Genomic DNA, 22,437 nt, shown 5'->3' on the forward strand with positions numbered 1-22,437 from the left:
GCAACATAAACGTCTAGGACGTTCAGAGCAAGTTCGTTTATCCAAAAACTTAACGCCCGTGTGAACAAGGCCTAAAGAAAGAACAACCACCACCTCACAAAGAAAATCTATCAACATGTACTAGTGTTACAATTTTCACATCAGCTGCTTGAAAACTCAAAAGTACATTGTGATGCAAAGTTAACCCAAGCTGGCAGAAACTTCTTTACAGACATGTAAACCCAAATTTCTTCTGAATACTTTCTTTCATAGTAACTAGTGTGTTTTGTCAAGCAGACTTAATTTATAATATAATTATAACATAATTATTTATCTGCCTAATACACTCAACAGTTAATGCAGTGCATGAGGCACTACTGATCACGTCTAATAAACCAGATCTCATTTCTTCGACACGGAATTCCTGGGTTTTCATACACAGCAACTATGTAGGTGTCTCTAAGGAAGTCTTCAGTGGACCCTAATAGTTCCCAGAGTAAGCTGATCTGCCTGGATATAGTCTCCTCTGTGGTGGTACCAAAAAACACCCTGGGGGGAAAAAAAGGAAAAAACAATAACAATCAATAAAGGTAGAAACCACCATGAAGATATTATTTGTAATTTGTATTATTTATTGACATTTTACTTCTACAAATATTTTAGCACACTGAAATGTGTGGTCTTTATTTAAAACAATATAAAAAATATTTGCACTTTTGACAAGTTAAAAACGTTTCCTTGTAACTTATGGAAGATTGCCGATTAATACCACAGTGTGTTTAAATTGACATGATCATGATTTATCACACTGAAGCAAAGTTCACCAAAGGGGAATTTCTAGACAGAGCAGGGTAAGAGTCAAAGACGTGCACACATTAAAAGTAAAATATCACCACCAGAGAATATTATTTTTGTGGTAAAAGGAAACAGCTTATTTCAAATCTTTTGGCACTCCACACAGTCAGCATGTAAAATAAAATATCAAATTAAATACATCTAAATGAAGACAAACAAAAAGCGTTCATTTTTTTTTTTTTTTACCTTTGTAATATTTCAAAAACTTTTAAATTGATGAACCACTATTGTCATTTTTTTCTCAATACTGCAATGACTGTAAAAACACCACCGTATTTATAATTACTACACACTATTTCCCAAAGTAATTACAACATACTGCAAGTGCTACACAACTGCTGAGAAATGGTACATGCAAACGGGTTATCATTTTTAAACAATTTCGTCATAGACTTAAGCACCGTGTGACAAACAATCTGAACAGGCTGTACTGTATTTGGTTTTGGTCGTTATATCATGGCAACAAACATAACAGACACTGACATATCATATTTCAAAGGTTGAACAACTCTTACTAGGGGGGAAAAAATATATCTTAATTAATTAAAGTTTTCATGACATTACCTTAATTTCCTTTACTTTGTACAAGCCACTTTGCCAGTTTGTAGAGAACAGTATCTTTGAACTAATTAACTTTAGGTTTTCTGATAAGAAAAGTTCAGTCTCATCAGAAATGAAGGCTGTATAAAGAATCTCTATGCTGACATTTTTCCATGAACATCCTCCACTAATAAATAACACTGAGCTACCAATTTATTAGGTCCACTGATTTATGCATGTTGTGCCCAAAACACCACCTTTGACCTTTAAAACAGCATGAATTTGTCTGGGCTTGGATTCTACAATATGCCGGATGCATCTTTTAGGCACCCGGCACTACACCGAAATGAATGTGTTGGGATGTTGCTGCAAACTCTTTCCACCCCTTCCTACTGCTGTACACATCATCCTAAAAACACTCAAGATCCAGAGATTGTTGTGAAGGCCACTACATGGGGGTGGGGGGGGTGGGCTAATCTTTGCCAAGGAAAAATTTACACTGCCACATAGTGGCACACATATTTAGACAGCCTGTGCTGTTAACACCAAACAAAGTGGCTTCTTGGACTCCGGTTGCTAGAGCGAAATTCTGATCCTCCCATCAGCACAATGTTAAAGGAATCTGAATTTGTTCAGCCAACTGTTTTCCACTGCTCAATGGGCTAGTTTTGACATTTCTATACCCGTTGGAGGGGCATCTTCTTGTTTTTAGCTCACATCACTAACATTAAGCATGGTGGCGTGACCCATTCAAGAAAAAGCCCAATAAGTGATGCGTTCTGAGATGACATTCTGCATACCAACATTAAATTTGAATGTGATTTGTCTAAGAATGACCCAGCTTGTACCATTTCACCATTCTACATTAATCTGTCTAATATACAAGATGTTTTCTTCCACAAGATTGTCTATTACTAGTAATTTTTCGCTTGTCACACCATTCTTGGTAAACATTTGAATCAGCTATGTGTGAATAAAGCTCATGCCCAAAGCCATTTTAGAGATTTCTTGATGCATGCTCAATAATCCAGGTAAGGAAATTCTAGAAAGTTGATTCTGTTCATCTGGACATAGTTTTTTTTCCCCCGATACTTTTCATCACTCATCCAAGTGACTTCCTCGGTCTCAATTGACTGCAAGTTTCTCCAACTTTATAAACAGTACCTTGGCCTAATGACTGAACTAGCACCATTGACTAACAATGGGCCGTGTGATCAATGACATGCAATATGATATTGATCAATGGCCATGAGCACCATTCACAGAGAGTTGGGGAATGGCTGCAATCACCGCATTGTAAGATGGTGAAAGATGTACCCTTAGGCCCCCTCCTCGGTTCAGAGATGGTCGTTCGTTTTTCACGTAAATGGCCTCTTTGACTTCTCGCTCAAACCAGCATTCCTCCCTGTCCAGGATGTGCACATCTTCATCACTGAAAGAGTGACCCTTGTCCTGTAGATGTAAATAGACTGCGGAGTCCTGGCAGGACAAGGTAGCTCTTCTGTGTTGTGCCATCCACTTCACCAGTGGTTGTTTGGGTTCCCCGATGTATAATTCACAGCTATCCTCTTGGCACTTAACTGTGTAAAGTATATACCATTTAAGAGATGCCTGAACCAACATGCCTACTGCACACTCTCATACCACTTTTAGAGTCATTAGGTCACTTCAATGCTCATTTGAACACTAAACAAAGATGGAAACACTGGAATACCTGACTTATACCACATTTCCATCATGTGACATACAGTGAAATATTCATTGCTTTTCCAAAAGCTATTCAATTCAATGGCTGCTTGTGGAGATGTAGTTATTGCGATTTCAGTACTTTTTGAACAACTGTTTTCTTCATTTATTGTCGATCCTAAGTAAATGGAATTCTTTTACATTTTTAAACCAGTACCATTCACTACATTTTTTTCATTTTGTTGTCTAGAGTAATTTATTGTTTTTCATAATATCTTCAATCCTTCTGTTTTTTTTTTTTTAATTAATTCTAGTACTATATTGTGAGGTCACTTGGTTCACTTCATTCGGTAAAATGTCACCTTCGTCTGTTGCTTCTGTTATTAAATCATTTATCATTGGCAAATTTCACATTATTGATTTTCCAATCATTTATTCTTGTTTCAACATCACTATTTTCTAGGGATGTTGTATTGTGTGTTCTAGATACGCATTAAACAAGTTGTGGGGTGAAAAACACCACACATCAATATCTAATGTCCATTGTTCTAAATTTGTTTCTTTTTGAATTTACAAAATGCACTACATTTTCAGTTATATAAGTTTTATTATTTGATTTTGAATTCCAAAATGATTCAGAATTTGTCTTAAACAACTGTTCCAACACTCAGACTTTTTAAAAATTAAATAAAAATAAGGCAGACTTATTTATAAACTGTACATATTTCTCAACTGTGTATCTTCAAGTGAAAATATGCTCTATTCTTTCTAACTTTTCCTTGTTCTTCAGCTTTCAATTATGCTTTTTATAATTTCTATTAATATTTTGCTTATACAGGTAGTCCCCCAGGCTACAGACATCCGACCTACGACTTACGAACGGGGCCTCAGATGTGACACATGCGCCTCAGTAACTGCTGCTCCGTCATCTTTGGCCTGGGGATGCTGCAAGCGGTGGCTGGAGGGGAAGAAGCGGTGGCTGGCTCCCGGGGAAGATTTCTGCTGCCAGCTGCAGTGTAGTGTCCCTCAGAGGCTGGAAGAGGCTCACCGGTGGCAGCGGTTTCACTGCCCGCCCACCACACACAGCTGCCCCATTCGTTCTCGGTGGGCGGCTGGTAATGCTGCAAGTGGTGGCTAGACAGAGGCTGGAAGAGGGCGATTTCACTGCTCATGCAGTGTAGTGTCCCTCAGGCGGCTCCCAGCAGCAAGTGGTTTCACTGCCCGTCCACCACGCACGGCTGCCCCATTCGTTCTCGGTGGGCGGCTGGTAATGCTGCAAGCGGTGGCTGGACGGAGGCCGGAGGGGGGCGATTTCGCTGCTCGCAGTGTAGTGTCCCTCGGGCGGCTCCCGGTAGCAAACAGGGTGGCGGGGGATAGCATTGTCGTGCGCATCGGATGGCTGCCTTTTGAATGGGGGCAATTCACTACCCACCTTTCGCTGCACCGTGTTCATTCTCAGTGGCGGATGCTGCAGGCAGCATACTGTAGTGGAGGTGACTGTGAGGTGGGCTGGTGATGAACCGCCCGTCGATGACACCATTCATTCTCAATAGCAAGCCTGCTTGTACTGTTACATACATAGCAGGAAGTTGTCTCTTGTCAGTACATCAGACGTGTTGACGACTGGTGCCTTCCTGCTGTGATAGCGTGTACAGTGCTGTGCAGAAGAGCTCATCTTAACCTTTTGTCTTCTTTACCCTTCAACAATGTCTCTGAAACACAAATCTGATGCAAGTGCTGGTGATATAGTAAAGAAGAGAAAAACCATCACCATGGAAAATAAAGTAGAAATAAAAAGGTCAGAGAGAAGTGAAACTCCATCATTCATTGGCAGAGCACTTGGTTACAGTCGGTCAACAATAGCATTTATTAAATTTATGTACCTGTTCCGACTTACATACAAATTCAACTTAAGTACAAACCTACAGTCCCTATCTCGTACATAACCCGGGGACTGCCTGTATTACAAATTAGACTTACAACAGTAAAATACTCAAATTATATTTCTTTTAGCTGTTCTTTCTTTGTGATTTTGTTACTATTTTTATCTCCTATACTAGCATTTTTGCTATAGTAACCAAGATTACCAGCAAGTTCTCAAATGTTTTTTGACTGATTACTAGTCTTTGTCTGTTCTACTTCAGAACACCTTTGATTATACAAATCTTAAAATTCTCACTCACGCTCTCTCAATATCTTTGGCTAATTTCTTAAATATTATCTCATATGATTTTCTTCAAGCTGGAGTTTTCTAAATGTCTATTTTTCCTCAGTAAGCCAATAGATATAATTGGGTATCCATACGTTCTTTTTTCAGTTTTTTTCATTCCAAAAACTTTTTTCTAAATCCCTAATGCCTACATTTAGTCATTCCATTCTGGTAGCTGACCAAATAAACTATAATAGTTTTATTGCTACCATATGTTTTTTTCACTAGTGGTTCCTTCAATTTGTCAAGATCATAAATTAACTTTGGTGACTTTTCTTTTTTGTTTACTCTCAAGTTTAATATTTGCCTGTACTAAATGACACACACTTCTCCATTTTTGAATCTATGATTACAAGAGCAAAAGCAATCTTATCCGATCATCACATCCAATTTCTTCTACTTTTATATCAGAACTGTGTATTTTGTTATAAACAAATTGTTTATAGAACAATACTAAAATAATCATTCTCCTGCCATATTTGCCTCTACTATGGGGCCCAATATGTCTTTCTGTGTTATATTATCAGGACCAGATTACGGTAATAATTTGAATAGATATAGTAATTATAGGCTGATATGTTTTTAAGTTTTACATAAAAACAGAGAAAGGTCTTGATAAAGAAAGCGTTCACTGCTCACCTTGTAACTACTCTCACCGGTTCCCTCTGCACTATTACAATATCTGGATCAAGAGGTTCTGGAGGATCCTGCTGAAATTCTGCTGGCAAGTAATACGCTGTCAAAATATCCCGGACAAAGCTTTTCCCATCTTTTGATATCTGGATTTCATTCAGCACTGGTACTGTCATTCCCAGGTAACGACCTTAGTAGGAGGGAGATGGAAATATCAACTGAATTACTGCCAGTTCCTAAACAATCACCTAGTTTACTTTTAATGTGGAGACTCATAAACATAAAGTGAACATTAAGATATCAATCATGAAGACTTGATATCAAAATATCAACCAGTCTTCACCCTGTTTAGCTTACCTGTAAAACACACTTAACGTTATATTTAAGCTAGGGTGTCTCCCCTGTCTGGGGTTCAAATGTCTCTTTTATGTCTATTCAGTTAATTGTTCATGTTAACATTGACCATTATGTAGTTTTTCTATATCTAAGCATCTTTTGCTATGTATCACGTGTTTTGTGAGCGGTCCCCAAAAGGAGGGGCTACTTGACCACGGTGACGGCGTACCCGCTACACTAATTGGGCTGAGGCAAAACCCATGGTCTCTCGTGTCTGTTGTCAATGCTCTGGCACTGGCGAGTGTTTCTTGTGATTACTCTGTTAATTCTAATTTAGTGGCTGCATAGCCTTCATCAAGTGTTTAACAGAGGACGAAAGATTGTTTAACATACATGTAGGTTTGGATTTTTTTTTCTCCCTAAATAATAAAAACAATCAATTAAAAACTGCATTTTGTGTTTACTTGTGTCATATTTGACTAATGGTTAAATGTGTTTGATGATCAGAAACATTTTATGTGACAAACATGCAAAAGAATAAGAAATCAGGAAGGGGGCAAATAGTTTTTCACACCACTGTATATAAGGTGTGGAAGAAAGGAAAACCAATGTCATTTGAAAATTCATAACACTTAGTTTAACTGATGTCAGGCAAGCCATTCAGTAATCCATCTCACATTCCTGGTAGTTTATCACAGGTCCTGTATGCTGTATGTAACAAATTGATATCATCACTTGCCAAAATAATATGCAACGCGTTTCAATTACCAGTAGGCAGTGTGGCGCAGTGGTTAAGGCTTTGGATTTCAAACCACAAGGTTTTGGGTTCAATTTCCACCACTGACATTGTGTGACCCTGAGAAAGTCATTTCACCCGCATGTGCTCCAATTGGAAAAACAAAAGAACTGGAACCAATTGTATCTCAAATGTTGTAAATTGCTTTGGATAAAAGTGTCAGTCAAAAAAATAAATGCATGCAAGGCATAGAAGAATTTAAAAATGTAATGGTTATAATCAATACATGTGAAATAAAATTTAATACTACATGCCAACATTTAAAAAAAATGCACAACACATTTTTGTATTATAAAGAATAATTTTCACAAAACACAAACCAACTCTGAAATAAAAAGGTCTGTAAATAAATACTGATGGAGACAATTACTTGTGTGTGTAGATACACATATACATAAAAGAATGTAAAAATCATGTGTTCCCAGTATTTTAAATACAATGATAAATATTCAAACATGCAACCGTGCTATTTCTAGAAACTTGCATACACTGTGAAAGTGTAAACAAATATCATGCAGTGCAGTGCTAGGGTGCTAATACACCTTGATTTTAGGTCTGCTTTCAAAATGCTAAGCAAAATAGTTTCAGACAGACGTCTCTCTTAAAATTAGCCTTCAAAATAATTTTATTTTTTCTTATTCATATAATATACAATAAATTGGCAGACCATCTCTTTTTTTGTTTTACATATATAACCATGGAACAGACAGAAATGTTTGACATAATATAGTTCATTACTCACAACAACATTTGAAAACATGGACAAGCAAAACTATTCAAAAAACCTGCAATATTTAATTTGGGAAAATTTCACACAAATTATTAATTTTACAGAAGACAAAGAACAACTTTTTAAAATGATAATTATGTTCAAGTCATTCAATTACTTTTATATGCACATTTAGGCAAAAAATTGCAATACCATCACATAACTGTCATGTGAGCCTATGTATAATTTTTGTTGAAATTATTTCCTGCTGTTTGTATTGCAAATGTGATCTGTACCTAGTTGTAATCTGTTATTTACGAAATAAGCAAAATTTGAGTCACCCCAAACATAGGAACTGTTGCATCGACTAGAACTACTGTTAAAGAAGATGCTAAAATCAAAATACCCCAGGAGATTCAAAGGTATCTAAACATATGAGTTTGGTAGACAACAAAAGAGTAATCATTGAGCCAAAATTCAAACTATTGACATGAAAAGTTCACAGAAAACTGTTAATAAAAGGTTACCTGCAGAATTTTCCTTGCAGATATAACGCATCAGCTTCATGAAGGCCATAGAGATACTCTGCTCATACAATTCCTCACCCTTGGTTATACATGCCCATTTCCCAGCAGGATACATGCGCTCCTCATAAGCAGTTTCATTCAGCTGGAAAGAAAAAAAAAACAACTTAATGCAGGGGGTAGATAGATAGATAGATAGATAGATAGATAGATAGATAGATAGATAGATAGATAGATAGATAGATAGATAGATAGATAGATAGATAGATAGATAGATAGATAGATAGATAGATAGATAGATAGATAGATAGATAGATAGATAGATAGATAGATAGATAGATAGATAGATAGATAGATAGATAGATAGATAGTCATGCATGTGCTCATGGGAGGCAGCTAAAGGTCTCAAAAAAGGATAATTCCATGCCGGACCAGGGGGTGGCAGAGTGCACTGATCCTTTCTCTTTTTCCTCTGCAGACCAACCACGGGAAACTTTGTCTGGGCACGATAACGTAATTTCCGGACCCAATGATACCACTTCCGGTTCCGGCCCAGAGGACATCACTTCTGGTTCATGCCCGGATGACGTAATTTCCTCTGCCCAGCTTTAAAACCACCATGTTTTGTCTGTCTCACCAGTTCTGTTTTGGACTAATGTCTGTTAAGACCTGTTGTACTATTCTTTGCTTTTTTGACAGTCTAATTCAAGTATACGGGTAGCTGCCCCAAAACCTTTTTGTTGTGTAGTCTGAATCCTTTTACTATATATATATATATATATATATATATATATATATATATATATATATATATGTGTGTATGTGTGTGTGTGTTATCGTCCAAACCCGATATTAGGACAAAGTAGTTTAGACTAGGCCAAGCCAGTTTGTCCAAAGTGCAATAGGAGGAATCGGTTTGACCTAGTTCAAACTACAGTAGATTATCCTAAAATCAACGTAGAGCCTAGTCTAATCTAGTTTGGCCTGCAATCACACTTTCCTCTATAGGATAAATCAGTTTGTCCTAGTCAAAACTGATTTGTGCGATTTTAAACATTAAATATGCCTGGTCATACAAATTTGGGGAATCCCCACCTGCACCACCCCTATCCCTGCATCATCCGCAGTGCACCACTGCCATTCCACAGTGAGCTGTATTGAAGACTGTTTGAATTCATTGCTTTGAATGTCTGCATAATGTTTGAAAGGCAACACTGCCTTTAAAATGTAAATAAATAAATACATTTCTTTCATTTCGCCCTAATTCATCTCTATATCTTATAGATTAAAGTGGGACTGCACAAAATGTAAGTTTTGACTTGGCCTAGTCTAAACTAGTTTGTTCTTAAAATCAGGTTTGGCCAGTAACATATGTGTTTATATTTCACACACATACAAACACAAACACACACACATAAAATGGCATCCCAATTATGAAGAAGAACCATTCAGATGTCAGATGATATCATTTCTACCAATACATCTGGAACTAATTTGACAGTCTGCGCTATGGCACCTGGTGATATTCCTTTTTTTTCACCATACACACATATGTACAAATATGCACATTCATCTAGCATCAGCAAAGGGGGTCTTCTTGCATCATAAGCAATCTGAATTCTTCAAGACATGGATTCAATAAAGTGCTTAAAACCTCCCTACAAGCCTTTTACTTAAAAGCATTATTCTGTTCCTAAGGACATTCATGTGGACAAACCTCCTCATCCCAAAAGCACTCTATTGGAATGAGATCAGGGGATTGAGCAGATCTTTGCAGTAAACTGACCTGACCATCAGGTTGGTGAAATGAGCATAAGCTGATGTATTTTTTCTGACATGATACATTATCCTGCTGGAAGTAGCCATTTAAAAAAAAAATAGTGTGCGGCCATTAGGGGATGTACATGACCAGCAATAATGCTTTAGTTACGCAGCAGCATTCACATGCCACTCATTTACTATTTAAAATCATAATGTCTGTCACAAAAACTATTCTAACACCATTTCACAAGCCTTTACCACTGACACAACTCGGAATAAACACATACAATCACAGCATTTTTACCAAATTCTGACTCTATCATCTTTTTATTGCAGTATAATTCAGATTTCATCACACTGGCTGATTCTCAGTGGTACTGATCCCATGCCCACTGAAGCTTAATGTTCCTGTTCTCAACTGGCAGGAGTGGGCCTTAAGTGGTTTTCTGATGCTGTATCCCATCCATTTCAAGCTCTGGCATGTAACAAGTTACTGCAACATGTTATTCAATGCTAAAAATAAATACTGAAAAAGAAGACATGCAATAAGACAAAAACCACATGGGACATAGCCTTTGTACTTAATTCATACCCAGAAGCATGCCAGTGCCAACACAATTTAATCCTGATGTAATCCACATTTTTAGACTGTATGAGGCTTCAGTTGCAAATTGATAAAAACTGTGATTTACAATCCAGGCTGGGTGCAGAATTTTTTTTTTTTGATAGAGATGCAGTTTTTCACAATATGATAAGAACAGGACCATGCTTTTAACTGAGTAAAAGTAATTAGTAACTTCTGTTTATTTATTTATTTTTGGTAGACATTTACTCAAACTCACCGTATAATATGGCAGTACTAATTTTAGGCTTTGATGTTAATGGAGTGTTGACATTTGTAGCAGTTATCAACTTTAAATCACCTTTGGAACCTACTGAATACTGCTTTAATATAGAGATCTGCTGCAATCTCTCTCACACCAACAACTTGAAGGACTGTATGTTGACATATTTGGCATCTTCAACAGTAAGCAGCTCAAATGAACAAATATTATTAGCCCCAGGGAAATATATATATATATATATATATATATATATATATTGTGGCAGGTGGACGGGTCCCCTTCAACATATGTTCCGGGGGAGCAACCATGGGCTACTCAGTACCTACCCCAGAACGCTTGGTGGCAGCCTCCCTGGCTGACAATGGTGCCTCAGTTTCCCACAGGGCTCCATGGGAGATGCTCTGTTGGGATCTAGGGTGGCCACCAGGGGATGCTGCATGGGTCCCTGAGCCTGTATGGACGACTCTGCAGCCCCGCCCAGAAGTGCAATCGGAAACAATCCGGGTGGGCTATAAAAGGGGCCAGCAACCACCACTCAGCAGCCAGAGTCAGGAGGATGGAAGACGAAGCTTGACAGGAGGAGTGGTGGTGCCAGAAGAAAGTCTACTGTGTGATTTACTTGGAGTGCTTTTGGGACTGTGTTGGGCCTGTGGGGTTCACGGGGAAGACGTGCCCCATAGCTGAAGAGAAATTAAAAAGTCTTTTATTTTTCGCGTGCCTCCACGTCCATCTGTGTCAGGTCAGGCACCTATATAGCATCTTTATATCACAATATATACAGTGCATCTGGAAAGTATTCACATCGCATCACTTTTTCCACATTTTGTTATGTTACATTGTTATTCCAAAATGGATTAAATTCATTCAAGGTTTTTGCAAATTTATTAAAAATAAAAAAATTAAGAATTCATCAATTGATAGTAGAGAAGAAGCTCTAAATTACTTAACTGCAAATGTCAATATAAAGCTAAGGTAGTAATGTCACAGAAAAGGATCCTATAGTTGGGTTGTGGTACATGAACATAGGATGTTTTTTGGGGTAAAGCTGTGCACATAAAAAAAAAAAAAACACCAAAACATTGGTCCAATGAGAAGTAGAAAAAACACCATATGGCCTTAATGTCAATCCATCCATTTTCTAACCCGCTGAATCCGAATACAGGGTCACAGGGGTCTGCAGAAGCCAATCCCAGCCAACACAGGGCACAAGGCAGGAACCAATCCTGGGCAGGGTGCCAACCCACCGCAGGACACACACAAACACCCCCACACACTAAGCACACACTAGGGCCAATTTAGAATCGCCAATCCACCTAACCTGCATGTCTTTGGACTGTGGGAGGAAACCGGGCGCCGGAGGAAACCCACGCAGACACGGGAGAACATGCAAACTCCACGAAGGGAGGACCCGGAAGCGAACCCGGGTCTCCTAACTGCGAGGCAGCAGCGCTACCACTGCGCCACCGTGCCGCCCTAATGTCAATCCTTCACCCAGAAATACAAATTCTGAGTAAGGCAGTCACAATGAACACCTCTATTTCACTGTAATTGAAATCTATGTGAAAAAAATGTTATTCAAAGGCAAGATATTCGATTCTAAAATCTTTTTTTGACTAACACTAATTTCAGCATCATATTACTCCAGACATCATAAGCTACCATATTTCTAAATTATGCATGTTTTTTGCATCTCACTTTCGCAATCAGCATTTTTATAATTACTAATGTATTTATTTTTATAAGAATAATTCTTTACATTTATATAGCACTTTTCCCACTTACTGAAAGCACTTTACTTAGTGAGTAAAGTGCCACTTCAACCACTACTAATGTGCAGCATCCACCTGGATAACACAACGGTAGCCATTTTTACACTACACATTAGCATTAGGGGGTGATGTGGTGAGAGGGATAGCCAATTAGAGACAGGGGATAGTTAGGAGGCCAAAATGACTAGGTCATGAAGGGCAATTTAGCCAGGACATAGGGATACATCCAGCTCTTTATGAAGGATACCCAGGGATCTTTAATGACCACAGAGTGTCAGGACACATTCAGACCACAGGGTAAGCACCCCCTGCTGGCCTCACCAACACCTCTTGCAGCAGCAACCCAAGCTTTTCCTAGGTAGTCTCCCATCCAAATACTGGCCAGGCCCCAACATGCTTAGCTTCAGGCGGATGACCTCTTTTGAGGTATGGCTGCCGGCTTGTATCATAGTTTGTACCATCATTTAGAAAAAGGACCATACTGCTCTGCATTTTGCTTAACTGGTGTACTAACAAATTTTATACACTTCATCAGTGCCTTAAAACTATAATTTTGCTCCTGATCATGTTCCTTTTCTACCTTGAATCTGAGATCCCTGATTTGCTGTCATTTTATGTTAAAACTGTTTAACATTCATTGTGGCAAACAAAGATGGTTTCCTAAATCATGGCCCAGTAATAACTACTCTACTGAAAAGTAGTGTCAATTACTTACCTTTTCATGACGAGATAATGTAACAAATGGAACTGGCTCCCTTGCATTGCTTTGCCTAGCCATTTGCTGAATAGGTGCTGCCATTTCTGATATACAATGACACAAAAGAATGCAATGCATAAGTCAAATAAAAAAATACATATACTTTATTGAAAATTATGTGCAAACTGTTAGGTTGCATGTTTTCTTTATATCACATTATACTAATATAGAGGCTTTACTTATTGCATATGTGGGATGTTTTCTATCTATTAGTTAACTGAAACATAGAATCTCTATATCATCTATATACATTGTAACACACAAATAAAAACGGTGCTTTGTTGTCTAGTATGGTAAAAAAAAAAAAATAACCATGTGTAGAATTTCTTGCAAAACTTCTATCACTTTCAACTAGAAAAATATTTTATTACAAAAATATTGTTTCACACTGTTCATCAATAAGGTTGGGTATAGCTATGATTCTAAGGGCTCGTTTATACTTCACGCTCAGAACACGTACGCGCACGCATCACGATGTTCAATGTGTCCTCTGAGCAGGTCCTCAGAAATTAACATGACACATGCGCGAGTTACAGTACCAGCAAAAAGTCGGGGGGTGGCAGTGTGATAAAAGTTAGAACGTGACATTAGAGTCTCTGTTACCTTTCTACAGGTGACAGAAAGTTGATATGCGGATCCTACAGGATCGACGTGCGCGCTTCGATGTTTAATGCATGGTTCGAAAATACCGACATACATTTTTTTTTTTTTTTATTAATTTTATTACACTCCATACAAAGCAATCAAGTTTTTACAAAAAGAAAGATTAAAAAAAAAATGAAAATACCGACATACAGATGTATTTGTGGTGCTTTCATATTTAAGCGTTGCATATTCCCCATCATAATGACACGATACATTTTAAAAGTCTCGCATACCATCATTTGTGCCGTCTTTTTTTGCAACTTCACAACAGCAACATAATGTACAGCCACAGAGAAAAAAAAATGAATGACATGGTGAAAAGGTCTATTTTGTGATTAAAGTGGAAATTTCGGCTCTTTTAGGGCGGGTGTCGACTTTTGTCGACAGGAGGGCTGAGGGATGTCGACAAAAGTCGACATCCAGGGATAGAGGGCGATGTTGTTTAATCGCTACAAGCTTCTGGGACTTCCTCCTGACCTGACAGCGGTGGCAAGCAGCAATAGATCACCACATAGAACACATTAAATGTTTGATATTCCAACTTTCTTCCCATTTAGAATCTTTAGATTTATAGTTGATATCACTTTCATGATGAAATGCATTAAAGTATGTATGTCACATTTTACAGATCAATCGTTAATTTCATTTAAATAGTGAATATTGTTAATAATTACACACATGGGGGTGACACGGTGGCGGAGCGGTAGCACTGCTGTCTCTCAGGGAGTCACGTCGCTGATATTCCCTACCTGGTGTTTGCATGTTTTCCTACTGGGTTTCCACAGTGAGCTCCGGTTTCCTTCCAAAGATAAGCAGACTTGGTGACACTAAAATGATGCTAGTGTATGTGAGTGCTTGTATTCACCTTGCAATGAGCTGATGCACTGTCTAGGGATTGTTTCTGCCTCGTGCCCAATGCTAGCTGGAATGGGCACATCCCTGGATTGATGGATTTAATCATTAAACATCCTTTTCAGAGATGATGCGGCAAGGTATCATCAGAATTTAATGGGTGTTCCAGGCAATTCGCAACACAGCAAAGCCAAACCTGTTCTCACCGTGATAACATTCTGCACTGCCACCTGGTGGATTCTTCCAGATTTACGTAAAGAACACACGCAAGTAAACAGTAAAACGCTTGTGTAGCAGGAGCGTCCGCTGCAGCATGTGTCATGTTGTGTGAAGTATAAACCTGGCCTAAGTCTGCACTGTACTGACAGTACACAGCTTGATAGAAATATCCCTTTAGCTTTTGTATTTCACAAAAACAGATGAAAGCATAGTTAGACTCAAATGATACAGAGATACTCCACATTAGAAAATTGTCCCAAAGCCCACTTTTACATCAAAAAGTTAAGTTGGGGTGCTAATAACCCCTTTTGCTTTCTTTTTCCTTGCAAAGTGCCTGGGGATGAGGTTTACTACAGAAATGCTCAACATGAAGATGCTGTTTGGCTGTTTGATTACCTGGAGGAATCGACACCTGGTGAGTACTGGCCACCGACTGCCAATGAGAGAACAGTCTATCCTGTTCTTCCTCATCCATTGGTTCAGAATTATCCTCTGTGAAATCATCATCATCCAGTGCTTCAAGATCCTCAAATGTAATGCGAGCCATTTTCTGCTCCAAAAAAGAAAATTGTAAAATGAGATACTGCAAAAAAACAAAACAAAATAAAATTTGATGTTGTTCATACTGCTTTATAAAGCACATTTTCATAATGAACAGCACCAATTGCATTTTCTAAGCACATCTGGGGAGCATAATCAAACTCAGCAGCTGCTCAGTAATGCACAGCAAATTAAAAATGGGTATTGAACTGTCATTGTTTTAGTTTAATTTCAATAGTCAGCTTTGTGAAATGACTTCTGATGTTGTGTGTTATGAAAGGTGCTACATAAAAAAGATTTTTCTTGGTTGACAAAGCCACACTTGTTACACATATACCATACTAACCATTTACTATATAACACACTTCAAACAAATGCTTGCCATTTCATATTTTCCACAAAAAGCGTCCTATTATCAGTCTCTCTGCAGTTTTTAAGTTAAGTAATACAGAGTCAAATCCTACATAAAAATTAAAAAAAGAAAAAGTTTAACCACATTTTCTCATTTATGATTTCATTTTCAGATTTGATAAATATGTCAGAAAGGGTATTACTTTCTGAAATTTAAGAAATAAATTAAGAATACACATAAGTCAAACTATGTGCTTCCTTACTTCTGGTTTCCCACTGTATGGTAAGTTTAATTAATTTTTGAAAAATACATAATTTTATGGGCGGCACAGTGGGTAGCTCTGTTGCCTCGCAGTTAGGAGACCCGGGTTCGCTTCTTGGGTCCTCCCTGCATGGAGTTTGTATGTTCTCCCTGTGTCTGCGTGGGTTTCCTCCCATAGTCCAAAGACATGCAGGTTAGGTGCATTGGCGATCCTAAATTATCCCCAGGGTGTGTTTGGTGTATGTGTGTGTGTGTGTGTGTGTGTGCCCTGCCCGGGATTTGTTCCTGACTTGCACCCTGTGTTGGCCGGGATTGGCTCCAGCACACCCCCATGACCCTGTATTAGGATATAGCAGGTTGGATAATGACTGACTGACTGACATAATTTTATTTATACGCTGAAATTTTTTTTAAGGTCACTACTATTTTTTTTAACCTGTCAAAATTCAGACTAATCCTAAAAAGTAAAAACCATACTATGAGATACTGTGCCTTATAATGGTGCAAGTTATAGAAGAAAACATAAAAATGAATGCTTATAACTTACAGAAATGGGTTCAGAACTATGCAAATTGAATGGAATCAAAACTTAAGGCTACCTTTCTATTGGACACAAAGTGAGAAACAGCACGTTAAACCCCACTTAAGCTAAAATGCAAAAGCAGTGTCTTTTTTTAAAAAATAAAAACAAATGTTTCATTATACAAGAAAAAATGGGTAGCCTGCTTTTCTGCTTTCAGATAAATAAAGAAAGAAAAAATAAATAGTGTTAGAGCTACAATGTGTTAAAATGTCTGCATTGTTACCTTCTGCAAGCTGTGCAATGCAATCAGCTCTCCTTTCCAAGCCCACAATCCCCTTTATTTTTTACCATCACCATGGCATGTAAAGATAGAGCTAGCTAATCTGCAAACATCCAATCAGCTGAAGATCACCTCATCTCACGGCAGGAGTCACTGACTTCAGGCTACATAAGCATGGCTCCACCAGTTAACAAAGATACATTATGCTCAAAAGATTCAATGGGTGAAAAACATTGATTTGAAAAAAAAGAAAAAAACAACAAGCAAGGTTATGTAAAAGGTCAATCCTGATTCACTACATTTTACTGGATAATCAATACACATGGACTTGTTTTTCTCAGAGATGGCTGCAGTTAAGCCCACTCTCATCAGCACAGATTAATTGCCCTGCTCATTTGCCCGGTGGGCTGGCGCCCTGCATGGGGTTTGTTTCCTGCCTTGCACCCTGTGTTAGCTGGGAATGGCTCTAGCGGACCTCCATGACCCTGTAGTTAGGATATAGCGGGTTGGATAATGGATGGATGAATATTAACTATAAAAAGATGATGTGAATGGGACTGTACGATACTTTACAGATAGTTTAAGCGTTTAAGAATCGCATACATCCACTGCTGAATGTGTGTGTGGCTTTCTGTGCGGCGCTCCACTTTGGATTGGCTCTCTCCCGTGCAGATATTGACAAAGCTCTGCACAGAGGTTTTAATAAAATTCCTGATAGTCCTACTTAACACTGCTCCACCAATTAAAATGATAAAGGCTAAATGAGTTATAAGGCTCACTAATATATATATATGAAATTACTTTTTTCCTTTCCACTTTCTGACTTAGGCAATGTGAGGTGACTCAGTTAGTTAAAACTTTGAACAATAACTGCATATTTGTTTCATTTCTTCAAAACTTGTTTTTGTTTTTAAGGACAAGTCAACTACTATTTTTGTGAATGTGTAACTAATAACAAATTCATTGTACATTCTTTTATGCTGCAGTTGCCTACATTGGACAATATTATGTGAAAGAACTCAAAAGTGCAGTCCTACATAATTCATTGCTATGTTAACATTTAAGTAATATTGACAATATATGTAGATTGATGATTGATTTGTCCACAATCACTAAAACAGGCACAATATAACAAGTGCCTGAAGTGTAACGTTTTTTCACAAGTTTTCACCTTACACATGAAAATTATTTGAGTTGAAATGTTTTAAAGAATAATAATAGTTATCCTATGGTGGAATCCAAATGTTTGCTCAATTTCAATTTCTCCTCTCCTGCTCCCATGCTCCCAACAAGGATGAAACTTTTAAAATAAAAAAAAAGAAATAAAGGGAATCACATACTGTACATATACTGATTAAAAAAAGTCAGGTCATCTAAAGACCATGCTTTCAAAAGCTTGTCATCCTATAATCTGTACGTGAATCCTGCTAATCTCATTCTCCAGTGCACCATCTGTCCTGGATGTCACATATAAATGACCTCGGTTTTGGAAGTTTGTTGTTGCAAGAGACTGTCAGATAATATAAACATATGAAAAATATAAATAAATTGTCAAGGTTTCAAACTTGTGGTTTTAAAGTATGCAGAGCCTTCTGACATGAATAAAGGCCTCTGCTGTATTTGGGACATATTTAAGCATATTAGCTGCTTGTGTATTCATATTGTGACGCCTGCCACTCTTATTTTTTTAAAAGCTACTTTTTTTGTTTGCCGAGCTGATGTTTGTCTGTCAGGTACAGTAGATGTCTGCCTAGCAACTGCACAGCAGAGTCAATGACACCAGCTAGAAGGTCAAAGGAACTTGGATCTCACTGGTTATCAGGTCAGTCGTGTGTTTATAACTCTGAGAAAATGAAATGAACAGGCCAGCACAGTCGTTTAAAACTGAAATTTCAACAAATGTGTTTCTTCTATAATATTTCAGACACAAACATTCAAGGTTTTATTTAAAAACAGTGGAAGAATTAAAATATGCATAAATAACAAATTAGAAGGGCATTTGATTGCTATGTATGGTGCCAAATTTTGATTTTGGATATTACAGTTCATTTGAGTCAAGATTATTTATATAATAAATTCTATGCCTAGAACTGATTCCTGCCTTTATCCCAATTCTGTTGGGCCATATCCTGAAATATGCAAAAAGTAAACCTGCTATGTGTTTTCATTCAGCCATGTTTACCTACCTTTAGGATAACCTTTTCTATTAACAGGAAATTTTGATATGGATGTATATTTAATTAAATATTATGTTCCAAGCTAATCAAATAACATGTTTCATTAATTTCAAGAGTTGGCTTGTACAAACCCAAATGAAATGAAAATATCCAGATTTTTACAACCATGTTTCCGCAACCTGTTGCAATCTATGGCAGGAAAAAAATCTTATATGTGACCTAATTACTAAAACAATGGACAATCTGCAAAAGACAAGCTCATTAGTTGAATCCAAACACACGGTTCAATATTTGCCATAAGCAATCCACTCAGTATATCTGTGCTCCAGCTAATAAAATATGAAAACTACCACCTCATGTATTTGTCATTCGTAAAACCCCTTTGGATAAAAAGCATTATCGAAGTAAATCAAAATGTACATAGGTTAAGTTTAAATTCCCTAAACAGACTTCTTCTTGAGGCTGCATCTCTCCCTCTGCAGATCTACATTTTCTCTGGCTTTTTAAATTTCTGTCCCTGATAGTTAATGGGACTATGCTGTCACTACAACTCAGTGCATACTATCCATCCATTTGCCAACCCGCTGAATCCGAACACAGGGTCACGGGGGTCTGCTGGAGCCAATCCCAGCCATCACAGGGCACAAGGTAGGAACCAATCCCGGGCAGGGTGCCAACCCACCACAGGACGCACACAAACACACCCACACACCAAGCATACTAGTTTGTCTTTAAACTTTTGGCACAGTAGCACTACCTACAGATCCTGCATCCTGGGTTTGAATCCCCTGAGCAGCAGTTGTCTGTGTGAAGTTTGTCATTCCCCCTGTATCTGCATAGGGTTTTCTCTTGGGTGAATTACAAACTCAAGGATGCCCGTGGACATTGAGGGTAAGGGCGTTACGACTGAAGCCAGGAAACACTTGTTTACACAAAGAGATGCGGGGAAATTGGAACAAACTACCAACTCACATAGTTAAAGAAGAAACCTAGACAACCTTCAAAAATTATCTAGATGAGATATTTTGAACAGCTTAACTATTAACTAAACAAACAAGCGTGATGGATGAAATGGTCTGCTCTCATTCGTCAAATGTCTTACATTAAGTACCTTTTTGGGTAGAGCATTCCTTTAAGCAGGTTTGGGAATGTTAGCTTGTCGAAATGCTGCAAATAAATGAATTTATCCTGTTTTGTTACATTACAGCCCTGATGGTTGTGTTCCATTCTGGTCGTGTTTGGTCTTAATACATATCTCTATTATCTACTGTTACTTTCTGTACCACTATTGAATTTCCCCTTGGGATTAATAAAGTATCTATCTATCTATCTATCTATTGTGATGTACCCAATTTATTGGTGTCATTGATTTACATTCCCCTGTTTGACAGTGGCGGTTTATAATCTGCCAAATATACAAGGTTGTTCCGCTCTCTGTCTGTGGTGCACTTCTTGTGTCTTTTACTGCAAAAAGTAAGCACTGATACTCCACTGTAATCTTATTAGCCCAGTAAATCTGGTGTGATGGTGCATGCTGTATAAAATAAAGAATGTGTGATTCAATTTGACATCATGAAAGTTAAGTCTAATAACAGTTGGGGCATCGGATGAAAACTGACAAGGCTGAAAGCTGGATGGCCCCAACTGCGCCAGTGCAAGTTGCATTCCGCAAAGCCGCCTTGTTTGCACAGCTCGAGAAAGTAGGTCAATGAGCACCGGCGACTAACGAGAGGAGACAGGCACGATTTCCATCTTAGGGGACAAACAGCTAAGCAAGCAGGCTTCTAAATGTATCAGTCACGTTTTTAAAGGTGCCTACATACGAACAATAACTGAAGGTGTGCAGAACCTGCCACAGCTCGACTCCGAACTCTAATGTTTACGACCGCCGTCCCAGTACCTCGACTTGGGTTTGTTTAAAAACAAGCAACGCTGTACGGTATCGATACAAGCAATCGAAGAACACCGCGTGTCTGAAGTAAAATGCATGCCTGTCGCCTCCTTGAAAAGCCAATAGACTCCACACGCTCGCCTGCAAACACTGTCCAAGTTTATTACTATTATTTTTTTTTGCTTACTATTATTATTTGTTTATTTGTCTGTGCTGCGCCGTCCCACTCTCTCGCCGAGGCTGCATGCAATTAAGAACACAAGGTTCTCTCCACCTCCCTTACCTGTTTTCGTGATACTGCTCTCGATTACACACAAGGAAGCAGAACCAGAAACCACTCGCTAAAGCTGTCGTCTCCTCAAACTGACAGGCGAGTCGGATTGACAGACGACTGCGAGTCAATGGCCGACCAAAGGAGCGCTGCAGCGACCAGCTGGGACAAGTGAGAAGGCGGGGTTATCGCGTGCGTCACGTGACGTGGTCTCGCCGGGGATGCACTTGCTGCAGCCAGAAGCTGTATGTCGGGTAGGAGGGACTACAGTGTCGAGTAGGAGGGACTTGATTGTCATAACAATCCATTCACACAGTATTACAGCATACAGGGGCACGAAATGACGTTCCCCAGGACCTCGGTGCAACATATCCCCAACGAAATAGAACACATGCAGTATAACATAAAAAAACAGGATAACAGCAGGACAAGTAAGAAACTGTACTATACTAAAGTTATACCACACTATACTACACTTATTGATTATCTGAATAAATAATGAATAGATCGAATAAGATCTATTGATTGAATTGAGAGGTTTCGGCTAGATATAGCGCAAAACGCACAGCTTGGACTCTGGAACCAATCTCCTTGAGAGAGGCTGGACTCTCTACCACTCTGGAGTTGCCCCCGGTGAGAGGCGCCGAGCGGGTGTGGGCATACTTATTGCCCCCCGACTTGGAGCCTGTTCATTGGGGTTTACCCCGGTGGACGAGAGGGTAGCCTCCCTCCGCCTTCGGGTGGGGCAGGTCCTAACTGTTGTTTGTGCGTATGCACCGAACAGCAGTTTGGAGTATCCACCCTTTTTGGAGTCCCTGGAGGGGATGCTAGAGGGTATACCTTCTGGGGACTCCCTTGTTCTGCTGGGAAACTTCAATGCTCACGTGGGCAATGACAGTAAGACCTGCAAGGGCGTGATTGGGAGGAATGCCCCCCCCCCAAATCTGAACCCAAGCGGTGTTTTGTTATTGGACTTCTGTGCTAGTCACGGATTGTCCATAACAAACACCATGTTCAAGCATAGGGG

General features: G+C 38.7%; 1 protein-coding gene across 1 annotated transcript; it reads right to left on the minus strand.

Annotated features, from left to right (window-relative positions):
- soul4 (heme-binding protein soul4) lies at positions 1 to 21,563 on the minus strand. Its single transcript, XM_039738848.1, has 6 exons — positions 21,423 to 21,563; positions 15,512 to 15,665; positions 13,358 to 13,443; positions 8,271 to 8,412; positions 5,909 to 6,092; positions 1 to 528 (listed from the first exon to the last, which is right to left on the minus strand). Exons 2-6 carry the CDS (start codon positions 15,660 to 15,662, stop codon positions 354 to 356), a joined length of 738 nt encoding a protein of 245 aa, XP_039594782.1. The 5' UTR covers positions 15,663 to 15,665; positions 21,423 to 21,563; the 3' UTR covers positions 1 to 353.
- Positions 21,564 to 22,437: the final 874 nt, after the last annotated feature.

The sequence above is a fragment of the Polypterus senegalus genome, chromosome 16 (genome assembly GCF_016835505.1).
Source record: "Polypterus senegalus isolate Bchr_013 chromosome 16, ASM1683550v1, whole genome shotgun sequence".
Lineage (NCBI taxonomy): Eukaryota > Metazoa > Chordata > Cladistia > Polypteriformes > Polypteridae > Polypterus > Polypterus senegalus.